At 44.0% G+C, this 25,605-nt stretch overlaps 1 protein-coding gene across 12 annotated transcripts in view; it reads left to right on the top strand.

Moving 5' to 3' along the window:
• The window catches only part of TSPAN4 (tetraspanin 4), a 378,614-nt gene that overhangs the window by 192,222 nt on the left and 160,787 nt on the right, over positions 1–25,605 (top strand). For 8 of the 12 annotated variants that reach the window (XM_072339188.1, XM_072339186.1, XM_072339192.1 and 5 more), the window contains one exon: positions 11,448–11,527. The exons of 1 other annotated variant lie outside the window; for it this stretch is intronic. In XM_072339188.1, the coding sequence (XP_072195289.1) occupies positions 11,465–11,527 (63 nt within the window). In that variant the 5' untranslated portion in view covers positions 11,448–11,464. 3 more of the 12 variants (XM_072339184.1, XM_072339196.1, XM_072339185.1) reach the window with 3 other exon arrangements.

The raw sequence follows: 25,605 nt of genomic DNA, 5'->3' as shown, positions 1-25,605 counted from the left end.
TGATTAACTCCAGCCTAAGAGTGATACGTGCTTGTTAATGTATGCATTGATCCTAAGTGTATGTACTGGAAATATTTGCAGAAGCTTCTTGAAACCTCCTAAAGGCCCAGAGAATCATCCAGTCAAGGAAAAGAAAATGCCAACTAATACAGGTAAATGACATCCGATGAAAGTAACAAATTGCAAAGCAAGTGCAGCAGTGTTGTGACTGAAATATGTTTTCAAGTCTTGTGAAGAGACAGATTTTCCCACGTGCAGCAGGGAAGTGGGCACCCAGCTTCCACTGAAACCAGTCTTCCCTATTTAATACATTCCCTGATCCTCTTTCATAAAAACTGCCACACTGATAAAACCCGATGATCTCAGAGATCTGTGAACAGGAGTGCAAGACTTTTCATCATAATTGCATATGAAATAATTGGCTACATTAAAAGTCTGCCTTGTAAACATGAGGTTACCATTTATTCATTGTCTGATGAATTTTATTTGTTCTGTGATGCCAGAAGCTGTTGCTATGAATGCTACAAAATGCTGATTTCCTTGCTGTCAAGTCACTCACTGGGTGTTTACTATCCTGAAATCTGTGCGTTTTCATCTCTTCTGTTTGTCTAGAAGGGAGATAAGCAGAAAGCGGAAGAAGCGGGAGTGTTGTTTTGCTTCCAAAAGCAGGTGAGGGCTGAAAGAGTGAAACAACACTTTCCATCAGCTGCCAAGAGGGAAATCTGCACAAACATTTCTGTGCAGGAAAAAAACATTTGGCAGAGCTTGGTGGCAAGGGGGAAGAGCAGCACAACCCTGAGGGTTTCTTGCAGTAAGCACGTGGGGGATTTTGGAGGCTGTGCAGTTTGGTGCCCACCCAGTATCAAGGGCACTGGGCCTTCTGTCACACCATGCGTGGATGGGCTGGATTTGCAGGCTGATCCATGATCTCTGGTGAAGTGTGATAGAAATCCGAGTGTGATAAAAATGGCCTGTTCCAGCCCTAGCAAGAGCAGATGTTGATACTGGCTTCCTTTACTGCTTCAAGAGGGCCCAGTGCAGTCAGAAAAGGGCCCAGATTCTCTTATTTTCCAGCTTTCCTGGAAGGGTGGTTGTGGAATATAAGTCCTTATCCTCTGGGATCTTTTCCTTGCAGCTGTGATCCTGAAGCCTGCAGTGCTGTCCTGGTGATGATACGCCTCTCTGACAGCTTTGCTTGTTATGACAGCAGCACTTCATGTTCAAGAGTTTCTTCCTTGAACAACGTGTTTTTAAAATCCTACCATCAAGCAGTCTAGTTAGCTAATTGTCAGAGCTTGTCATGCCAAGCAATTAATTTCTGGACAGCATTCAGATACCTCTTCAAAGACTATGGAAGTTAATGCGTGGAACTGCATCTCTTCTGCACTGTTGCCTGAAGAATTGACCCAGATCTTACCTGTTCAAACATGGCAGCAGCCATCAGCACTGTAGGTTTGGTGGAGATTTGGAGCTAAGGACCTCAGTAACCTGGTCTCACAGAAAAATCTTGCCTAGCCCTGCTGATAGTGCAGGGATTTACTCACAGCTGGCTGGGGACAGCCATGGTCATTCTTTCAGTCTCTTCATCCTGGTTTTATAAGCTTGCTTATTGTATACTAACACCTCTGTCCTGGGGGCACAGAGATGTTACAAGCAGTGGTTTTGAAACCTACCCCTGTGATGTTCTGATTAACAGGATCACAGATTTGCAGGAGCTGTAAGGTACCTCAAGAGATGAAGTCTAACCCCTGCTAAAGCAGTTCCTCACAGTAGGTTGTATGGGTAGATGTCCAGGCAGGTCTTGAATATCTCCATAGAAGGAGACTCCACAACCTCTCTGGGCAACCTGTTCCAGTACTCTATCACCCTTACTGTAAAGATGTTCTTCTGCATATTTGTATGAAACTTCATATATTCAAGTTACTCCTATTGTCCTATTGCTGCTCACCACTGAGAAGAGCCTGGCCTCATCCATTTGCCTCTTGCCCCCCCTTAGATATTTATAAGCATTCAATTCTATTCTCCATCAGTCTTCTTTTCCCCAGGCTGAACAGACCCAGGTTACTGAGTCTTCTCTCATATGGAGGTGCTTCGGGCCCTAGGATTACCTGTAACAACTCACTGTAGGCAGAGTAAAGCACAGCTGTCATTGGAGTTGAAAATGAGCTTAAATTATGGCAAAGTTCTGGAATTCTGTTCCTTTGAGCTGCTTCCAGCCTTAGAGGAGATAGTCCTAGAGATACAGCAAAATCTGCATCCACTTTTGTGGTACTTGAAGAGTAGGGAAGCAGGGATCCAGGACTGAAAAGCTTGTCAGGTAAATTAGATACACTGTTATCAGAGTCTGTATGTGGGTGAACAAAGACTAAAGCACACCAGAATTGAACAAGTCAAGCAGCGTAGTGGCTTCTGAACCCAGACTTCTCTGTTTGTTATGCACATCTCTTACTAAATGCTTCCTCCTGTGTCTGTCTGTGGTTGTGTGTCTTTCCCTGCAATGCATTCTAAAATTTGGGAGCCCTAGGTGAGATGGCTGCTGTTAACTCTTCTCATCACTTCTGATGATGAGAGCTGCTCGTCTTTGAATGTGTTACCCTCCACTAAAGGAGGCAGCCTCCTTTCTCCTGATTACTCTCTAGCAAGTTCTGATGGACCTCAGTTCAGATGTGCCACGTTTCAGATTTAAGAGAGTACCTAGAAGTGCAGTACATTTTCATAGGTGATGAGCTTAAAAAAAAATAAAGAAGAGATGAAAACAGGCTTTGTCCTGAAAAGTGCAGAGTGTTTTGATGGGAGGAATACAGTCTATGCAAAGAACTAGGGATACACAGATTTCAGTCTATGCAATATAATCACGGGTGGAATCCTGCTGTATTTCTGCAGCAGCTCCCACATGTGTAAGGTTCCTGGTTTACTGGCGGCATCTTGTTCTAATTCCCAGTGCGAGATACGTTTCCCCTTTCCTCACCACTCAATGGCTCCAGCCCTGTGTGGCTCCCTTCCCAGCCAGCTTTCTGTGCTATTTGCACAACATCACTTCTCAGGAGGTTAGGATTATGGCATCGTGTATTATTTTATCTGGCTTCTTAGTAAAGAGCCTCAGCACTATGCTGACTTGGATGTAAAATAGCACACGGGTTCCACACGCTGATTTAACAGGTAAGGCCAGGCAGTTTTGAAATAATCTCTTTGTCGGGGTTGGTAAATCCTGCCCGGTGTTTTGGCAGAAACAGGAGAAAGCTTGCAAGTTGTTATTTACCTGATGGGAAAGTAGCCATCAGGGAGTGCGGCCAGGTTGAGTTCCAAGCAGTTATCTTGAGAACCACTGGGACTCCAGGAGGGAGAGAGGATACTTTTGAAGCGAGGTGTGTTTATAAGACTCAATGAGCTTCAGAGACCAGACTGTCCCAAGGGCTGGTGAAGCAGGAACCTCTGGTGTAATTCCCCCGATCTGCACATTTTGTTTTGTGGATTTTGTGATTTTCAGTTTAGGATTAAAAAGCATAAAGACCTTTTAAGTATGGATTTCATTCTGCTGATAGTCATTGTCCACAGATGTGGAGCCAGGCAGTGTGTGGCAGACCCTTCATCAAGTAATTAACTCAAGTTGTCAAGCTGCAATCAGTGCACTGCTCTTGCACTAAAATAATAATGATAAACTCCTCTCATCTGAAGCTGTCAGCTTCCAGCTGCATGAGACATGGGTTTGCAGTGGGGGAAAATCAGTTTTGCACCATCGTCTCGTCAAAGCTGACTTTGGCTTGGTTCCCTTCTTTGCAGAGTTTGTGATTGTAGGAGCAGTGAAGGCTGGGAACGGACCTGCCAGTGCTTAGCATGGGGCTAACAGCTGCCATCACACTGGTTCCCATCAGGGAGCAGCTATCATTCTTTGTGGAAATGCTCCCAATCTCTTCTCAGCTGTCTTCGTAGTGATCTGATGCAGAAATCATTTTCTTTAAATGTAAATCCACCTTCACAAAAATCCTCATAAATATAATGCAGCAAACAAACTGCTTAGAGGTCAGACCGCTGAAGAGATTGACCTTGCATTTTTAGCAGGTTAACATATGCTAGGGCTTAGATTGAGCAGGATTAAATTTTGCACAGGTCCTGTGCCAGATGTTTCCTACAGGGCAGGAATACCTGAGATCCTGATGAAAACTGGTATGTTGGCTTTAAATCCAGAATCTCAGCCTGTGAGTAGAACAGGTGAGGACTTTGAAGCCTAACTTTGTAGGAACCTTTTCATTGAGAGAACCTGAATTCTAACTTTTAATATCTTTCATTCTTTATCTTTAAAGGACTCAGATATATCCTTAGTTCTGTTCAAGCAAAGCACTGTCATTAAATGTAAATACCACTGAGTGCTGTAAAAAAATAGGGATGAGTTTAGTGATGTTTTGGACAGCTCAACTTTACTGTGTTAGAGCCTCTGTGTTATCTTTGGTGAATGAATTTAAGTTCATTTATGAAAAAGGTATCACACCTCTGGTGCCATAAAGTGCAGGTGCCTTTTCTCTCTCTGTTGGCTGTGCCATTCCAGAGGGAAATGGCTTACTTACAGATTTTGACAGTGAAATATAAAGAGCCAGATTGTGGTGATGTGAACAAGCAAATACAGATATATGGTCTCTAGTGCAGATGATTCTTTCTTTTAAGAGAGCATTTTTATTCAATGTGTTATCACTATCATGCTCACTAATATATCTTCTAGGAGTAAATCCTTGGCTGTGGTTTTAAATTGTTTACCTGTGTGTGTTATCTGTTAAAAAAAAACATACTTGAGGGTATGTCTGAAGTTATAAGTATATGTTGAGGAGTGTTATGAATGCTGAGAATGGCAAAGCAGAAAGGCAAAGCTTGAGCTCCTGCCCATAAATTTTTTTTTCTGATAGCAGAAGCTCCTCTCTTTTTGCTTGAATGGATGCAGAGATGTCAATGATAAGAGATCTACTGCTGTTTGCTGTTAGCATGTGGAATGATAAAAGCCCCACAATTCTTTACAACATCAAGGAGAAGGGATAATGGTTGGTAATATATAGATATGTCTGGTTTCATTTTCTTCATGCATGTCCATTCCATTTTAATATTAAACATTTCATCATCGTATCGTAGAATTATAGAATGGTCTGGGATGAAAAGGACCACAATGCTTATCTGGTTCCAACCCCCCTGCTATGTGCAGGATCACCAACCACCAGATCAGGCTGCCCAGAGCCACATCCAGCTTGGCCTTGAATGCCTCCAGGGATGGAGCATCCACAACCTCCTTGGGCAACCTGTTCCAGTGTGTCATCTTCTGTGTGAAAAACTTCCTCCTAATATCTAACCTAAACCTCCCCTGTCTCAGATTAACACCATTCTCCCTTGTCCTATCATTATCCACCCTTGTAAACAGTCATACCCCTCCTGTTTATATGGTCCTTTCAAATATCAGAAGGTCATCTAGTGTTTTTGTGTATTATGCCTTTTCAAACACACTTATTTGCTGCAGTCTCTTTAATATTTCAGTTTAAATTTTAAGCTGTCTGGCACAGCTTATGTTGTAACAAATGACTTCTGAGTTGGTGTGACAGTGCTTGCATGTCATAAAATATAAGATCCTTTTGCTAATTCCTAGAAGTTATTGGTTTTTTTTTCAAGATACAAAGGAAAGCTGTTCCTCCCCTGGGAATCTTATTTTTAGAATCAGAAGTTTATTTATCTTTAAGGTTAGATTTTGGACTTTGGAGCTTAAGGAACCCAGAAGGAAGCAGAGGTCTTTTGAATCTGAGGAGTAAGATGGCAGCAAGACCCAGCAATGCCAACAGCAGATATGATGTTTCTATCTGCCCTTTGGTCTTAGTGAACTTACTCAGATCTTCTGACTGCTGCAGGCAGGGGAGCTCCTTGCCCCATTTCCAGCCAGCTGAACAAACTTATCTTGTTTTGGTGAAGGCCCCTGCCTGCCAGATTTGCTGGTAGATCTGAAAAGCACCAGCCTCAAAGACATGTGCTCAAGGAGCAGTTCTTCCTGTTATAGCAGCTGTGTGCAGAGTCCAGCTCCATCTGCAGCCTTTTAGATGTTTCTCAGGCATATGTGCAGTCCTGCTCACAAAAGCATTAAGCGTGTGCTTACTATTTAAGTACATGTATATCTCAAGACAATGAAAATTGTACTTGAGTACCTTGTGGAAATGGGCTCTCCGTGACCTGATTCTCCAACATGCTGAGCACTTGGAGCCCTGTGAGATCAGTGAATGTTGCTGGGGCTACGTTGCCTTGGGAAGACAGCTGAAATTACTTAGAGCAACTTATCTTTGTGTTTGCATCCCTAGCCATGCTTTAAGGGTGCATGGCAAGAACACAATCCATTTTGAATTTACAGGGAGAACTCCAGAAAGATGTTAAAAAGCAAACACTTGGTAGGGAACATTGATGAATCTTTGATTTTTATTATTATTATTATTTTTTTAAGTCAGTGTTTTGTCTGCTTCTGCTTTAAAATACCTTCTTTTGGAAGCTATCAGAGCTGTGTGCAGTTGAAAGATTTTTGTGCCTGATTGATTGCTTTATACTTGACAGAAAGATCCTGAGTGCCACGCATGTGTTTGAAGCAGTGTTTCTTTGAACGTCAGCTGATCTCTCAGGTTAGAGAATGTAACCTGATTTTAAGAAAAGTAGCACATAAATTGCATTTGTGCTGCTAAGACCTGCTGACGCTGCAAAGATGGGTCCTGACAGAGGTTTTCTTTAGGCCACAACTCATCTGGTACAGGGTGTCAGGCAATATATATTTCTGTTCCTTTGTTTTTTATTATCGAGGGCTTTGGCAGAAGCTCCTGCTTCTCAAGTTCAGTGGCGAGCACTGCTTGTCTTTCATCTGGAGCAGTGATCCTCCCTATCCAGGACTTAGAAGTAAGCAGACTTTGCTGGGGCAACAGCGAATCTTCTTAATTAAAAGCTCGGTGATTGAAAAAAGGAAACCATTAGCAAAGAATATGGTGTCAAAAGCACAGAAAGCACAAATGGGAAAGGAGTTCTGTGGTACGCAGGGTACAGGGGCCCAAGCCCAAGTCAGTTTTTGACAGACAGTTTTTGTTGTTGTTATTAATTTTGACTTGACAATGGCTCACCTACATGCATGGACACTCTCATTACTGTTTGAACGTGCAGATGCTCAAATATGGGTGAAGAATGCCTTTAGTGTGAGTCGTGCATGTGGCAATACCATTACGTCTGAATGCACAGCAGAGGTGATGAAAGTTATTATGCAGATGAGAGCATGTTAAAGGCAGTGAGGTTTCTGCACAAGTAACTTGTGCACAGGTTTAAATAAAGGACATTGCAAATCATACCCCAAATATTTTCTCTGTATCTGATTATGTTATTTCCATAGCAACTAATTGTGCCATAAACCAAAGATCGTGACTTCAGGTGGCATGTGAGCAGAAGGAGATGAGCTATTAAGTTTGGAAGATCCTTTTTAATTCATGCAAATTTCCTTATTTCTAAAGAAAGAAAAAAAAAAATGGGGGGAAAAAAAACCACAACAACTTGCAAAACCCAAACAACCTTAAGTCTGCTACGTAAGTGAAATTGCTTCTGAAGGAAATGCTTGTCAGAGTTTTGTTGGAGGCATTAGTAAATCTGTCAAGAATTTGCAGGTGCAGCTGTGAATATCTAAAGTTCTTTAGGCTGTGTTAGCTGAAGAAGTCTGGCCTTCTCCTGCACAAAATCCCAGGGTGACTGAGGTGGGCAGGCCCTCTGGGTTGCTCTGGCACAGATCTGGCTGCCCAGGCATACATCCAGATGGCATCTGGAGATCTCCAAGGAGGAGAGCCCACAGCTTCTCTGGGAAATCTGTGCTGGCACTCGGCACCCACACAGCATAGAAGTGCTGCCTGATGGTCAGAGGGAACCTCTTGTGTGTCACTTTGTGCCTACTGCCTCTTGTCTTAGCACTGAGTACCACTGAACAGAGCCTGCTATGTCCCTTTTGCGCTCTCCCTTCAGATATTGAGGGATGTAGATGAGATTCTCTCTCAGCTCTATGTTCATGCAAAAGGATTATAGGAAAGCAAACAAATGAAGGGCTCCATCAGGAGTGTGTAATTCCCTTCATCAACACCACCAGCCTGGCCCTGAACTTTGGTTCACCCTCAGGTCAGAAGAGGAACTGTTCCCATTAGTCTTTGGAAGATGTAGGTTTTTTATAGAGCCTCTGTTGCTGAATTGAGCCTAACCAAGCAGTAGCTGCTGGAGTGTTAAGAGTATGTTGGGAAGGAGCCAAAAAGAGAAGGGATTGTTCACTGGGCATGTTGCTGTAGAGGACAGGCAGCTGCAAATGGTTTCAATTAGTGCTTTTCCATGGTGATCTCTTTATGTACAAGAAAACAAGAATTCACCATTTGGAGTGGATTACTAAAGAGGCCACACTTTTGATTGTGATGCTGTAACCTCAGCACTTTCCCCTTTTGTAACAACGTTTAATCTTAGGCGTTTTGTTGATTGAAACTATTGGGAGTGAGCATAACCTCTCATGCATGCTTTGCAGCCCCTCTTTGCTGCAGAGCTGTGCTGGCTGCCAGGCACATACCTTGTATTAACATGGTCTATTTTAGTAGTTGTTCCTAGCAGAATTTATTTGATTTTATGGCTCTCTTCTTTACAGCTTGTATGGGATGCTCAGGAGAGCAGGCTGCTGAGTGGGCTGTCTCACTGCTGTCTCACTGCAGGGCTGGAGTAGGTACAGAGTTTTGAAGACAGTGACAGGAAGCATTAGGGAAAGCAAGTGCAACTGTTAAGGACTAATGAGGAGGTGGCCGAGTGGCTGCAGTAGTGCCACCTGAAGGGGACAGAGTTTGTATGTGTGACAGTGAGAGTGAGATTGTGGAGCAGAAAGGGAAAGCAGCGTTCAGTGGGTAAAATAAAAGCCTGATTCAAAGTGGTATGAAAATAGGTGGTGGTTTGGGGTCCATGAACACAGCGTACCACTGGGTAAGAGGAGGGGAAGCTTTTGAAGTGTAACAGAGAAAGAAGCTGAGCTGTTACAGCACACATGGTAGTGTGCCACCAAAATCGATGCACATTAAGCTTTGCTGGTGAGACTGCGCAGTGCTTTGCTTCTTGTGTTGAAGAATCAATATGAATTGGCCCCAGGATGGGAATACACATATGCAACCAGTGAAAGGGTAAGTGGATGGAAAACAGAGGTGAACAGAAGTCACAAGGCCCAGGCTGGGATTTTAGGCTCAAGCTACTGAAAGGTAATGTGTGCCTGCAAAGGCTTAACCCTTGGTGCCAGCGTGTCCCTGCCCCTTTTAACATGCTGATATTAGAGTGAGCAAGAAGAACAGCAACAACTTCAGGGCTGAATTCTACTCTTAAGTGTCCTTAAAGTTGTCATTTCAGTGCAGTGTGCCCAGTGTTGGTGGTGGAAGGAAGCAGGGGGAAATGTGCCCATTATGGCCATGCAGGAGCCCTGCCTACTGCAGGTGTTTTTCTGCATCCATTTGAAGAGCTCCACTTGGTTTAGAAGCAGTATTTGGAAACCCCTTGTCTCACCCCACATTCTGGCATTACAGGGTATTCCACTTATGGTAAGAACTGGATTTTCTTGGGAATTGCAGTTTTCCTTCTATATTGCTAAATGGAGTGATTTCTACCTTTGCTCTTACACAGGTGGCCTTGAAAGCCAGCTGCTTGTGAACTCTTAGATACTAAGTTGACAGTAAATATGCCAAGTTGGAGTCTTCTATTACATTCTTGCAGTAACGCGGGCACCCTTGTTAAACAGTGATTATGTGGTCTGCCTTTATTCCAATATAATCTGCATAGAGTTGTGTCCAAATTTCACCATCTAATAGGCAAGTTTGTGCATATGGTGATAGGAGACAGAGGAAAAAAAGTTGAATCCTTTTTGGTGTTGCATTGCCAGACCGGTCCGGGGCTGCAAGGAGAGGAAGGCTGGTGGCAGACGTGTTTGCAATTGGAAGCACAAGGTGTGCATTGGAAGCTTGGCGTGAGAACAGCTGCTTGCTCAGGGCCGGCTTTGTGCCCCACGGCTGGACGGCTCCTAGCGGGGGGCACCTTCTTGCTTTCAGGACAGGGAGGCAGGAAAAGAGAGAACATCTCCATCGTGGCTCTGAAATCGCTGTGCGCAGGGCTACGGAATTGAAAGGCAGGCGCGTTAGGAGTCAGCCTGAGTTGCTGGAACAGATGGCCCGGGAGGCATCAGCCTGAGCACTGCGCTCAGTCCCGAAGCTCTCACGAGGTACGCGCCGTGTCTTTACAGCTGGTGGAGGAGATGAAAGGAAATCATTAGGCTCCGGCTTTGCCGGGTGGCTTGCAAGGGTGAAGAGCTCGGGCTACGAGCAAACCCAGCTCATTTCACTTTTGCTAATTTGTTCTTTAATTAATCGCTTGTCTGTGCCGATTTGTGCTGAGGCTGGCACGATGCTTCGTTGCAAGAGCTCGGCTCCCACCGTAATTACTTCTCTGCCCTTTAAAGCCGTGGCACGGTCGGACCCCCAGCCCGGCCGGGACTGCACGGGGCCGCGGGTGGGACTGGAGCCGCCCGGGCCGGGCGAGGAGGGGCCGCGGCCGGAGCTCCGCTCCCAGCAGCGGGAGGAGCAGCGTTGCGGGGCGGAGCTCCGGGCTCCGCGCTCCGCACTGCTTCGCTCCGTGCCCAGGGGCTCCGGGGGCCGCGGAGGCAGCGCGGGGCCGCGGGAGCTGTGTCCGCTGGTCTTTGGGATAAGCGCCGGCCCCGTGCGCTGTCTGCTCTGCGTGCGGCATGTGGAGCTGGGGGGTTGTTTGGCATTTGCGATCCGAGCGAGATCACGCTTCCTTTTTTTAAAATTCCTTGCTTTGGGTACAGTATATATCTCTGTCTTTTCTTTTTCTCTGGTAGCGGGGGGGGGCCGGGGGGACCCGCTGTGACGCCGGAGGGAATGGTTACTTGTGCCGAAGTCTTTCTCACGCGGAAGCACGCTGCTCCCTAACTCCTGGCTAAGCAGCCTCCAGTTCTCCAACTTTGCTGCCATAAAGCCCGTGCAACTCCTTGACAGGATGGCAGACAAAAGAACAGCTGGTGCAAAGCAGTAGGGGATTGCTGGCAAGGAGGAGGAAAGGAAACCGCAAAGCTTTTTACCCGCGCCCCCGACACCTGACGGTTGTCAGAGCAGCAGCTGTGACGGGACGAGCCGGAGCCACCATGCGCAGGTCCAGCACTGATGAGTCCACCTACCACCGGAGCCCATCCCTGGACAGCAAGGATTACAGTTTCCCAAATGGCGCTTTCCGTCGTTACAGCAGCATGTATGGCGGCCAGTTTGGGGCGGCCAGCAACTCTTTTTTTGGATTCCACACCAACCCGGGCCCTAAGGCCACCAAGGCTAAGTACACGTCCCCCAAGGGAAACAAGTACGTTGTCTTTTACCTGGATCTCTCATTTATTTTTCTCCTAGAACTGAAGAGGTGCAGCATGGCTCACAACTGCCTGCAGTGTATCAAGTACCTAATGTTTGTCTTCAATCTTCTCTTCTGGGTGAGTACATGTTTGAAACTGCAAGACGGTTGTATTTCTGTCTATTTATGAAGATAGAAAGTAAACTTGTTTTTATGCTCAAAAGTTTGAACTTGAAAGTTGAGCAAGATGGTTCCCGGGGTAGCCTTTCTTTGGTCTCCTTAATTGGTGTGAGTGACCTACTTGAGGGTGTTTTCTTCACCCTTTCATTTCATGCTCTTCAGCTTTTTTGGCCCGAGCTTTTGTTCTTGGATGTACTTGCCTCAAAAGCCACGCATGGTCTCAGAGAAGTCACTGAGGCCATTCATGACTGTAAAGTTGAGCACTTGCTGATATCCACCACTGTAGCATGGATGGAATGCTTGGTTCATCTCAGTGCTATTGCCTGTATCTGAAATCTCCATGTGTCCTGTCCAGCAACGGGTCCTGGTGCTGCCACGTGGCTCTGAGAAGTGGAATAAAACCTCACTTCTGGGGCTGCAGCTCTTAGCCAGGAGCTCATCAACTCAGTGTGAGGTGTGCGTGTGTCAGCAGGGTACCGTGATGGAACATACAAGCGTGCAGCAATACGTCACCATCGTGACAAATGAGGTGGCTGTCAGTAGCAGGGTGGTCAGGCGCTTCACTGCCACAAACGAGAGCACAGGCTGCAGAAGGAGACTGCAGGAGCTCGGTGAGGGGTGCAGCTCATATATGCTGTTTGTCATGTAAGAATAGGGTGTAGAGTCATTGTTCAAAGAGGGAAGAGAGTTCTAGCACAAAAAAACACCCATCCAGATTTGGGAGTCCTCTGTGAGGTCCCTGGGAGGTGCCTTAGAATGTCTCACCCCTCCAGAGAGGTTCATTAATATGCTGAGGGAGATGGGGGTGTTGCAAAGTGACGGCCCCTGTCCTGGCACTTCAGAGGGGGGAGTCTTTGCAGATGGATGTCACTACGTCATGGCTACAGATGCTCTGTGCTCTCAGAAATTGTCAGAGGGTTGTGGAGGGCTGCATGAGATCGAATAAGCGGTTCTCTAGTGTGCAGTGCTGTACAGCTGTTTAAAAGCAGGCATGCTGCAGTGCTGTTGCATCAGGAAACACAAGGCGTGGGCAACTTCTGCTGGCCCGAGTCATACCAAGGAGCTCAGTGTGATAAAGTGACACAAGTCTGCTGAATTGGCACAGTAGTAACTAACCAGAGTTGTGTGGTATAAGGAGGTTGCTGTCTTTAATCCTTTGTATGCTGGTAGGAGGCATGTTGATGAAGCTGTTGTCTGTCTTTCTGGCTGCTTCTGGTTTCTAAAAATCATCTAATACTTATCCTACCTTACTACAGAGCCTTCTGAAAAAGGCAAAGAAAACCCCACCTGGTTTTCATGCTCTTTGAAGCCTTGTCCCCAGTCAGGATTATAGCAGTCAGCTAGCTCAAGTGTGTGCTGGAGAAATGCACTTGGATGCAGGCGTGAATTTCTCTTTTATGAACTGTGCATGGCACAGCCACAAAGGATGTTCATTGCATTCTGATTTCTTTTGCAATATTTGTCTTTCACTGATGCATACGTGTGTGATGTGAAAAGGTGCTGCTGTGAGTAATGTGTGCGTATTTACAGAAGAAAGATCACACATGGTAGTGTGTCTCTGGCATTCTGTTCAGTAGGGGAGCCTTAATCTTTTAAGAGAGAAGGAAAGGTTTTTACCTTCCCCTGGAACTATCAAAGCTATTCTCAAATGCCTGAAGGGAGAGAAAAGACAGAAGTCCCAAAAAGAGAGGATGGACCACGTGTGATCTGGCTTTTCTCTGAACCAAAGTGTACAAGCAGGGAAACGAGTGGGTGGTGTCAAATACTGCAGCACGATCTGTGGTTTGCTTCCCTCTCACATGCTACCTGCACAGCAGGAGTGATTGATGATGATCATGTCCAAATGAGGTTTGCACAGCATGTAGTTATAATAGATGCAGCTTTTTACTTTCTCATACTGGAGAGAGCAACTGAGAAGAGATTATTTTTAAAAGTATTAGTTTAAGCTGACTTGTCTTTTGTAAAAGAAGAGAAGAAGTCTATTTTTAATGATCAAAAGTCTTGGAACGATTACTGGTTGATGAGGCTGTTGTTGTTTTTCAAGTTGGTGTCAGTTATCTGTCAGCTTTTACTTTCTATGCAATTAAGGGGGAAGCAGCTCTGCCAGAACACCGGATTGTTCTTTGCTTACACGCTCTCCTAAGTTTTGCTGTTTTATCCTGCTTCCCCCTCTACCCTTCTCTAGGTAACTGGGTAGTGACAATCAATGGCGAGTAGGAAGAGAAATTACTTCTTTCATGCTCCAAATAAAAGTTGTGGTTATTTCCACATATAAAGCACGGTCGTTATATTAAATGAATTAAATGCCTTTTATAGATTGCTCTTGATTTTTATTCTGTTCTGGCAAAATGCTTTGATTTTCTTCACAAAGCATACTTCTATTTTCTCCCTCCTGTCCCATCCATGAACTCCAGCCCATTTTGTGCATCTTCAATGAGGCATTCAAGGACAGGCTGGATGTGACTCTGGGCAGCCTAGTCTGGTGTTTGGTGACCCTACACATAGCAGGGGGGTTGAAACTTGGTGATTGTTGTGGTCCTTTTCAACCCAGGCCGTTCTATGATTCCCCAGCACTACCAACTATCTTTCCTGCAGTGGGGCAGCAGAATAGACCTCAGTCCTGTGCAACTCCAGCAGGACTGACTCTGTGTTTCTGAGATGATCCTTCATTATAAGCCTGGTCTATATGAAACAAAATCTCAGAGCCCTTGATTTTTAATGTTCCTGGCAAGCTGTATTGGATTAGGTGCTGCGCTCACGTTGTAAAACTTTTACAAGCTGTCATATAACTGGGAAAATAGAGCAAATTTCTTCTCCCCTTTCTGGCTGTTGAAGGCAACACAGAGCTCTTTCATGACTGTCAGAGGCTGAGGTGCCTTCTCTGTGTTGGTGCTGAATCTAAGAATAGCTCTATACTCTGTGAAAAGTCCTGCAGAAATTAGGGGCAATGCATTTGTGGCTATTAGTATTAAGGTACTGGGACGTGGACAAGACGTTATTAGCCAACGGCACTGCCACTATGATGGGAATTGCCATTCAGAGGCTGTTTCCTGGAGTCCTGCCAGATGCAGAGCTGCCATCCTGGTATCACCGCTCTGCTGTGCAAGCTCTGAGGATGACTTTTGTCACCTGATACATAAGAGTTGCTCAATTCATTCCTTGCTATAAGCTTCCATTTTCTTTTGTCGAATTGCTAAAACCGCTGGGACTGAAGGCAGCACCAGATGATCAAAGCAGGATGCTTTTATTTCATAATGAAATATTTGTATTTCACTGTGAAATACTTGGGGAAGAACACTCCACACCCCCCCCCCCCCACACACACCCCCCCATTCTGTTCTCCAAACATCCAGAGCGTCTTTATGGCAGTCAGTAAAGCAAACTGTACTTTTATTGTGCTTCTAATCTGAGGTTCTTCTTGCCTTCTCTCTTTTTAGAATAAAAACAAACACAACTATTTTTGGTAAAAAGAGGTAAGCTATATCCTAAGGGCTGTGAGAGTGCTATAGAAAGACAAATGCCATCTCCTTAATCCCTCTTGGTTTATGCCAGCATTCCGTCTTTCTTTGACTTGTAACTCCCAAGCTGCCAAGACTCAGAAAGGCAATGCACAGAACTGCACTGATTGATGTTTCCAATGGTGCTTACTCTCCTTAGAAATCCTGTGCTAGATGAGACCAGTTAAATTGGTAGCAATTTGTCCATCAAAGAATTGAATGCCTATGTCTGACTCTTCAGATAATACTCTAGGCTAATAGAGAAATTCAGTAAAGCACAAGATTTTTCAAAGCTCTGTTGGAGAAGATTGCCATATACAGAGGAGACAGCAGCAAAATGAAAGGAGGCAAAGAAGTTCGAAATTTATTGCTCCTCATTTCCGTGCATGTCTCCTTTCCATTGTTAAAATGTATTAAGAGTTGTATGCACTATAAAAAAGTCCAAGTCTTCAAAATGGTGAGCAAAGAGATCTGCCCATTCCAGCAGGTGGGGTCTCTAGGCAGCAAGGAAGTGTGCACATGTGGCTTGAAGTCCTTTAGGGTATGCAGACCACTGAGCACAGAGCAGCTGAAGCTCCGCTTTCTGTAAAGATACGAGACAAAGCACTACTTGCTACTTTGTTTTACCGCTCAGTCCCTAGCAGATTCTCAATTGATCCAGTCTTGAGATGCTGCAGATCCAAAGTGGTTGGAAACAGAGCGAAGGAAGTGGTAGAAGGCACGTGGGAATGCTATGGACTGCTATTTGTGCAGGAAACAAACCCCAAGAGCCTATTTAATCTGGCTCCAGCAATGAGCTGCCAAGGTTCTTGCTCTGGCTTTGCTACTGTTGATGGTATGTGGACCATGGTTTAGAAGTTTTTGCACTGACGTGTGCTGCTGGCCTGGTGCACTACTGCTATTGCCTGCAGTCAAGTTTTATTACTTGGATGCCATGGGAAAGGAGGAAAAGAAGTGAGAAGTCCCTCATTAGTAACATTGTTTCCCGACCTTATACTAAGTATTCATGGGTATCTCATGTAAGAACTGTGTGTATGCTGATGATAATCTGGTGGGCTGTAACAGCAGAACAGTATGCAGGGCAGCACGTACTTCTAGCAGCAGGAGGAAGGAATGTGGTCTGAAAAAAGCCCATGGAGCACTGGCTGGTCCATGAGCACCCCTGACCAGGTGTGGCTGTTGGTTTGAGGCAGAGTGGTGTTTTGGCTTTTGTGTATCTTGTTGTGACAGTCTGTGACAAATAAAAATGTAATTGAACAGCAGTGCAGGCTTTACTCCTATGCAGTGAATATGTGGGAGGTTTACCCCAGAATGCCTTTTTCTCTACCTACCTCTCAGGAGCTGATTCTCCTTTGTTATTTTCCTCCTCCAGGAGCTGCTCAGTCTCTGACTGACATCTTATCTCTGCCTCTGACTTTGTGAAGGCTCTCCAAGGATGTATTTTAAGGAGCATTGCTTTTAAAGATAGGAAACTCATTTGATATGGGAATTACAGACTTCAAAAAATGGCAGTGCCATGAGAAGCAGAACTGTTGAGAACTGATACAAGTGAGAGAGAGATGATTGTATTAGCTGGTGTCTGATTTATATGAACAGCAATTAGAGCTTTTTCCATAGCAGCGCTATTCATACTGTCTCTTTCCTGGGTAGATTCTGATGTCTAATAAGGGTTGGGGATCATGCTGGAGCTTTATCTCCCAGTGAAGGCATTGCTCAGGGCTACATTTGCTGCCTAAATGCATATCTTCTCATAAACTTTGGGAAGTTAATGACTTTGAAAGAGTGCATATCTGTCAAATCAGGCTGGCAATGACAAATGGACTTGCTAGTTATTTCTGAGATGCGCAGCCAACAGTTCAATTTCATAATCTTCATTCCCCTAAGAAACCAGGTTAGGAAGGCTCTTAACAGAGTAGGAAAAAAAAAAAAGCCTTAAAGTTGGCTGTATGTTGCATACCACCTTCAAACTGCCCACCGTGGGCCAGCTTCTGCTTCTGTTGCTCATGAGTAAGAGGAGCTTCAGCTTTGCTAACATGCTGATGTGGTTTTTGGCTATGGGTATTGTAAGGACTAAGCACCTAGCCTTGTAAGTTTTGCCGTCCAGTCTATCCACCATATCTAATTCAGTACAGAGCCGCAGAAACCCAGCAGTGGATAAAGCCCCAGGATTTGACATATTATAGTTGTAGAGAAACTGGCCTTTTAAAGCAATGAGCGAAAGGGCTGCAAATGTTATTCCCTCCTCTGGACAGTGACTAATGTGAAATCTGTTCCAGCCAATTCTCTGAGCTATACAAAGTAAAGCAAAAGGCAGATGAGATCATTACCATCGTTCTCAGTTTGTTTCCAGACACTACTGTTTCAAACACATTTAATTAATTATGATTTAATGATTTAATTAACATGCTAACTATCTATTAATACTGCTATACAATTTATTTATTTAGAATCCAGCTTCTGGATAAGATAGCAATTCCACAGAAGTCATTGTATGAATAATATAAAATATATGTTTAAGATATGTAAAGACACTTCTCTGGGCTCTTAATAGTACAAAGAGAGCACCGCTGGGTCAGAATGAAATGGGGAGTTCGATGGAATGAAATCTGCATACTCATGAAGATTGGAGTTGGTAAATTGTGTTTCTTAGTACTGTCCTGTAATTGTTTCTCCAGGAAATGTTTAACTGTCACAGGATGCAACAGAAGCAAATGAAATTGAAATTGCAGTCAGTAATTAGACTGTCATACTCTAACGCATCTTAAATCGGTCTTCAGTAGAAAAACTAACACCCTCCAGAAAACCCTCCCAACCTGCTTCAAGTGTAAATGCATGCAGAGGCTTATAATTTAGCATGATACGACTGAGACTTGCTCTAAAGATGCTGTACGTTTTCATTGGTAGTTTAGGTGAGGCTGAAGGTTGATGTCCAAGGACAAAGGACCAGAATGACCTTGTCTTGTAAGTTTTTATACAGAGGCTTTCAAGACTCTCTTTCTGCTTGCTTTTCCAGGCTGCTGCTATAGCCCTCCTTGATCTTTCCTTAACCGTGGTACCTTTGTTTCGTCCCAGTTGCTCTCAGAATAGTGCAGCAGCAGCCACTGTCGTGTCCCCTTATTCTTGGAGTCCCTCTGAGCCACACACATTAGGGTGCCTTGAGTCCAGACCAGAAAAATCCTGATGGCTAAAGCTCCCCATTTCCCTCCAGCTGTATTTTGTAAATTTCTTTGGAACTTTCTGCACTGATTCTGTTAAATGCTACATGAGGACCATGAGAAAACAAAGCAGTGATTCACTAGTGCTGATTTTGTTTATCACACACATTCAGTGTGTATGCTGCTAGTTTCATGTTCTTCCTCCTATAACACCTCATACTTTAATAGGATTTAATTTGGAAAGAAGCAAAGCTCTGCTGTGGGGTCAGGAAAACCAAGCAGCCACCTGTCTTAAATGCAGATGGCAGTTTGTGCTTTATTTATTTATTTTTTTTGCATGAAGTTTACTTTCTTTTCCTTCCATGGCTTTTCTTTGTTGCACTTGCCAACTTTAGTGATCAAACAGCTGGCACGAGGCGCAATACTCAGAATTAAAGAACTTAAGTCTCTTATTTAAAACAGGCTTAGCACTTAGGGGCAAAAATCGCATTGCCTTAATGAATGGCTGCATGGCAGGCCTACAGTGGGATTACAAAGCAGTCGCGTGAACTGCAGTTCCACCTGCAAAGCTGTGCTTGTGCCAAGAAAGCCCGATGTGTTCAGAGGGCTTCTGTTGGCTGCAATGACAAAATATGATTCCGCTGGTATTATTTCCTCCCCTGCTGGAGGTGTAACGTGCTGGCAATTTCCTCCTAGCCCCCAAGGCTTAAGAAAAGCAACTCTGCTCTGCGATCAGACAGCGCCAGATCCAAAGAAGCAGAATGGAGTCAGGCAAAGCAAAAGAACAAGGTTTGTTTCCTCACATTCCCTTTGGAGGACGATAACTCCTCCTGCCCTAGAGACGAGGAAAAGGTAGAGATTCCTCATTGGGCTTCTGAACTGCCAGAAAACATCTGAGGTGGATGTTTGATCAGTCTGGAAAGTAAAACCGTATTGGAAAGATTTCCAGGCTGAGTGCTACACAAAAACAACTTGCTTTTTTGGCTGATGGCAGCTGAAGTGCCAAACGTCCCACTTGGATTGCTTCACTAAATTTAAAAAAATGAACACATTCCACTCTGGTATATGAATACAGATATATTTTTTTCATAGCATATAAAATATCGCTAGTAAAAAGGGATTTTATTCATTTAATTTATTAGTTTAATATAGTTATTTCCATTCCCTACATTTTTTTTTAAGATGAGTAGGGATCAATTCTCTTATATATAGAACTAAACATGGGCCAGAGGATTGCATTCAGTCATTTCTGCAATGCATGGCGTGGGCTTTTCCAAGTATGCGACTAAACTGTACAGTGCCCAACAAGAACTGCAGGAGAGCTCCTTTCTCTAACTGTGGGTTGTTTTGGCCTTGCTGTCTGCACAATATTTCACCACTGGCTGTTGTGAAGGCATGTACTCAGTGAGATGGATTTATAGCTGTGGTATAAGACAGAGCTGCAAATAATCATGGAACCATTTCAGCATCCAAAAGAAATGTTTGTTGTCTTCCAATAGCCTTTTTAAGAAAAAAATCCTTGTGGGAATTAAGCTTTTAGATGTGCTGATTCGTGGCCATTTTCATACACTACCTTTTTCTGAAGTCCCTGACTGACTGAAAACTGACCTTAAGTTACATTCCATGCACCACATTGCACCTGTCAGGTTTGTAAAATTATGGGCTGCCTTCGTGTTGGCCAATAGAAAATTTGTACTCCTGTTTTGCAAGCAGCATTTATCCTGGGTTGCGGCACAAATTGTTTACTTACATGTCTGGATAAATCTTTTCACTAATCCATTTGTGGCAGCACGGAGGGGAGCAGAGATGACATGTTTGATTCCATTTTCTTCAATGGAACAATTGGAACCGTGGACATGAATTGAGTTCCACTGCCACTTGCAATCTGTTACAAGCTCCCATCCTTGAAGGCCGGAGTTTTTAACACATCTGCCATCTGCTCGGTCCTTGTATTCATGCAACACGCTTGCCTGTTTTAGAATGACTGTGCAAACTTAAATATAAAACCCAGAAACTGTCTGCATGCAAGTGATGCCACTCCCGAAGGATGTGCTGAGGCATCTTTGGTCATGAAAAATCAGATGTTGTTTTAGTGTTTGTTTATCCGTGACCCCCATTCACAGGACCTTTTCACTCTTGTAATGCACTGAGTGCTTTTCTGATGCGAACGTCAGGCAGGCAGTAAGAGCGTGGTGCAAACAAGGGGTCAAACTCAAGGGTTTGTTGGCTGGTCTTTCAGTGCAAAGAAAAGCAGGAACAATTTGTGTGAGTGTGAGTCCATTCATTGTGGCTGCATGTATTAGAATCAGCATGAGCTCATTTTAGGTTTGCTGTTCCACATCTTGTTATTTCATGTCAGTGATGGGATGTAGTTTGTACCGTGGAGAACGCGCTCGTTGTGTCTTGCAGTCTTTGGTGTTCTTGTCATCCGCTGCTGGTGACAGAAGTGATAAGGGATGCACATTTACATCTTGGTTGGTGTGCGGCAGCATGGAGTGCTCAGCAATGCTCTGTAGTAAGGCTGCTGCCTTCCTGGTGCTCCTTCCTTCTGAAAGCCAAAGTGGGACGTATACGTTACCACTCTGGTTCTGGTAGCTGCCTTCCTCTGAGAGTCTGCTTGCTCTACCAAAGCTTGCAATGACCTTTTATTTAGTCTGGAGTGTGGAAATGCTTCATGCTTTGTCACTGTAGCTGAAATCTCACTCTGCAGCATAATGTGTATCCTATTCAATCCCTGCTTAGTATTTTTAGCACAAGCTGCTTACAATTACATGTCACCTTCCTGGTAATAACAGGGTGGATTTCCCTGTGTGCCTGTTAGAAGTGCTCCCTTTTGCGACTTCATTCCTTTAAGTAACTAGATAATTCTCGTGTGAAGTTATGAAACCAGCAGAAGACCCTTCATTTTAAATCTCACTGCCGCCAACTGGAAGAGTGTATGTATATAGATATGTTGTCCTTTGTAGTGGGCACTTGTGCCCAATTTTTTAGGGACTCCAAAACAGAACTTGGTTGGAAATCTGAAATTCTCTGGCACGTTCCCCTTAAAATTGCATGTACTTAGTCTTGATGCTCTGCTTCTACATTTGTGCTGCTTCTTCTCATGAGGATTTTACAACTTCTGTAATCATTCTGCTGATGAGATTTCAGCCAGCCCCTGATGCTCCAGAGTCCCATCTGATCCCACACATACCTGCTCCTGCACTGCTTCCCTTTGCTTAGTTAATCCCTATTGCAGCATCTAGCTTTGTCCTAACTGGCAATGCTCTGTTAATTTTGTCACTCCAGCCACGTGCTGAGGATTTTTATTTTTTATCCCATTTGTAAAAGCAGAAGTGCTCTGAGGCCATAGGATGGCTGTGGGCTGGGGACTGTGCTGTCTTGGCACACACTTTGCTGGCTGTTTGTATAATAGGAGCTGTTGGGTTGCTCAGCAAGTTAGAGGCATCAGCTCCCATTACGCTCTGTAAAACAGCCATTTTTTTCCTCATCACAGATATCATTAACTAGTATGTATCACTTCAGTCACTCGATAGAGGTGTCAAATCTTCAGCTGAATTACCAAACAGGTCCATTTTCTGTAAACAGCAGCCCAGTTTAACCCCTTTTTTTCCTGGCTGCACAGCAGGTTGCTCACATACACAGTACTGCAAGCATGAGTAGTTTCATTTTGGTTTTTCTGCATCTATGCCCTGCCTTGCTCTGTGCCCAAATTAAGCTCCCACCATATTGCCAAATGCTTTGTCCATTACTTCCACATGCTGCTCATAAAGTGGGGAAGCTGCAGAGGCACAGCTGGTTTCTGAATAGCTGTGGCACGTTAATTAGATGCAAACCTTTAAACCTCAGCTCTCCATGGGCTCTGCTGCAGAGCTTTTGTGGCTGCTGCTAGAGAAGGCAGGGCGGGTGATGGCAGAGGGCTCGGGTGGTGTTAAAGCTTGTCTCTGTGTGCTGCCTTGGGCTGTCTGGCCTGCAGGTCCCAAGCCATGTGCTCAGGGGCCATAGTTTCTCTTGCAGAGGCTGCTGTGGGGCAGCAGGGATGCTTCTTGTTCTGCTCTTTGTATAGAAGCAGTCAGTGCTCCTATGCATGAGCCCATGAAGTTGGCAAGGAATGATTGAAGCTGTTAGGGAACAGGGGAGGGGCTGGTAAGATGAGTTGTATGACAGCTGATTTGGAGTGTTCCTCAGTTTAACTCCTTGACCAGCAGCATTTCAGTAAACAGGGCTGTGAGTTCCAGTCTGTTCTTCTGCCGTGCCCTGCATCAGCATCATCTTTTCCTCATTCTCCCCACAGACATCCAGCTGAGAGGCACTTTGCCATCACATGTTTTGTTGACTCCTGTGCCATTAAAAAGAAAGAGTAAGGCACAAATCTGGATGTGTCCTCATGTCAGCCATTTGGTGGTATTAGCAGATAAGGCATTCTCAGAGCTCTTCAATATGATGGGGTTGGTGGGAGCCTCACTCGTTTTAGCGCTGGTGTTATCACTGGTATTTGCATCCAGAGATGTATGTGCAGGTATTGTGGTATGAGGCATTTTCCAGCATACAAGGAAGCAGTATACAGAAGGTAAAGCTGGGCTATATAAAAGGCACAACAAGAAACATCTACAAAGTTATTGAAAGCTTGCCTGCATGTTCTGGGATGTTCAGAGCCTTCTAAAAGGTTTTTAGGAACTTTTTTGTGACAAGTTCTGCTGCTCCTGACTTCATCCTGTGGAGGAAATATATATATTTAATAAAATTGTAGAGCTTTATAGGATAGGAAGCAGTTTTTTGTTGCCATTTCAGGAAAGAGAAGGTGCTCACACCAGGTGTACTTCTGTGCAGCATGCAGAATCATTTGTTGTATCCAAACAGTTTCAACGCTGCATGCGTGTTTGTACGAGTGAGATAACTGAGCTTTTGTGAGTGGGTGTTCAATTTTGGCTAACAAGAGCCTACTTCACTTAAAATTTGCAGTAACAAGTGACAGCTGTGGGACTTCCAGATATATCAAGTTTGGAAGCTATGCTATAATGATTGTACCAGAACAGTAGATGTATATGGGCTTATTTTGTTCCATGGGGAAAGATGTGCATCAAGTTACATGAATATTAAGGGATATTAAGAGGAAATCAAATCAATTTCCACAAAATAAATTGTGTAAAATAAGAGATGGGAGTTTTGTGACGCTGTTGCTGAGACACTGTGTATATAAAAACAGATACACAAGGAAAAAATTACTTTGCCACAGTCACAGAATAGAATGATAGAATGATAGAATGTCTCAGTGGATTTTTTTTTGTAGCAGGTTACCTGTTGGGGAAGGAATCCTCAGACTGGGCTGTTTACTTATTGTGGAAGTATATCTCAAAATCTTTTTGATAAAAATAAATGATTCTCTCTAACATTCGTTGCTGGGGATAAAATAAAATAAAATGGAAATCAACAATTTCTCTGCATCATTCAATTGAAAACAGTACCCCAGACAGAGAAATAAATGTTTTTGTGCTCAGAAAACCACTTGAGTACTAAAGCAATATCATCAAAGGAAGTACTTTTTTTCCCCCCTATAGATTTGCTTGAAAATGAATGCGGAGAGCTATGCCAAGGGCTCTGCGTCTGCTGGTGCTGCAGGACCTGATGCTCTGCTCCCTTGCTGGTGAAGCATTTTGTCTGTCTGATGGCTTAGCTGCCTCTGAGCAGGTGCGAAGCTGTAAAATGGGGCTAAAACACACATGCTGTAACAGGAGGCTTGTGTAGAAACGTGGTAGTATTTTTAAGGAATATCTTTACTCGTAGAATTTTTTTAGTTTACCTTTCGTCTGAGAATTAGAAACCGGGATTGAAATGAAAAGAGGGTAAAATATGTAATTATCCATCAGACTGACAGTTTTAACCTTTTGGAAAACAATGTCTCTTTACGGACTGAATTATCTAATAGCAGCCATTCCAGGCTGTTAAGTACTTAACAGGTGTGCCAGAAGTGCCAAAATGCTGTCAAGTTCTTTAGGTCTCTGTCAATTGCTTTAGGTCTCTTCGACCTAGAGAGTATAGTTATATACCTAACATAGGGGGAAGAAAAAAGAGAGGGGATTAAGGGTCTATTTGAAGAGCCTGGGCGTTTTAGTGCAATATGAACCTTCGTATGTGTTGGCTATATGTTAGTATGTAGTATATATGGTCGGGAGGGACTCAAGTCACCTGTACTGGATGGTGTTGGGATAGTGGTAATTCTGAACTCGTGGTGTTCAGAAGGACCCAGCTGGTTCCTAAATGTCCACATCCCAACAAATTTCCATTACAGCTGAACATCTTTTAGTTATTTTGAAGCTTTATTCCAAGTCTGTTTCTTCAGTTCAAACTTCAGGTGTTTATCTGCAGAAGATAGGAAGAGCTTTGCCCTTGAAAAACACATTTGTGAGGTGGATCCAGGAAAGTGAGTGCACACCTCTCACCCTTCAGACTCAGTTGATTCTCCTGGTAAATGTCAGGACTGAACCATGTCATGTGTGGTGTCATATAATCCAAGATTTATGTGCTGGGCAGATGACTGACATACTTTTCAGTAGTCTTAGCTGCTCTTCTCCTAGGTGTCTGATCAAATTCCTTTTTCTAAGTGAGCCAAGTTCTGACATTAGCAAAGCAAAATAGAGGGCTTTTGTAACAGTAATAACCTTTTAACAGATTACATTCATTGTTGGGTTCCCACCTCTGTGACTGCTGCTGTACCTCTTAATGGGAGTTTATTGGGAAGACTGGGAAATAGGCTTAGCTTGCAAAGCAACTGCAGTACATTTTGGCTTCTTTATCTTGAATAATCTGAGGGTATTTCTTACTTATAATCTGAGGAAAAAAGCAAATCTACTACTGTACAAAATGACCTGAAGAGGAGAAATACCTGTTCTCCATCTGTGTGTGTTTCTGGGTCTGCAGGCATCCATGTATCCCCCCAACAAACCCCTGCTTTGGGGCTTGGCTTTTCTTGGGATGTGTTTTCCTCTTCCTGCCTGTTTTGTCAACTTGCTTAGTCTCTGAAGTCACCTGTGCTGTTGCAGGCAGGGTAGGCTCACTCTTCAGATGAGTGTTGCAGGTCTGTAGGTAGGTGTTGCAGGTCTGACAGCACGTCAAGGATTTTTCTCTATTATTATCTTTTATACTTCCCTGTGTCTTCAGAAGTCACACCTAGGGCCATTGAACTGAGGGCCTTTGTATCTCCAGATGGGTTTTATCACCAAGGACGTGCTGCTAATGAGCTGTCTCTTAGGTCTGCCACTGCCCACTTGTTTGTCTGTGTAATTGGTAGGCATACTCTTCTGGGACACCCTATTCAGACTTGCTGTCTGCTTCTTTTGAAAATGATATTAATTAAGCAGAAAGTTGTATTATTGGCTTGAACTTTA

This window comes from Excalfactoria chinensis, chromosome 5, assembly GCF_039878825.1.
Source record: "Excalfactoria chinensis isolate bCotChi1 chromosome 5, bCotChi1.hap2, whole genome shotgun sequence".
Taxonomy (NCBI): Eukaryota; Metazoa; Chordata; class Aves; order Galliformes; family Phasianidae; genus Excalfactoria; species Excalfactoria chinensis.
Note: the sequence above shows the minus strand (reverse complement) of the source record. Positions and strands in the feature narration are given on the sequence as shown.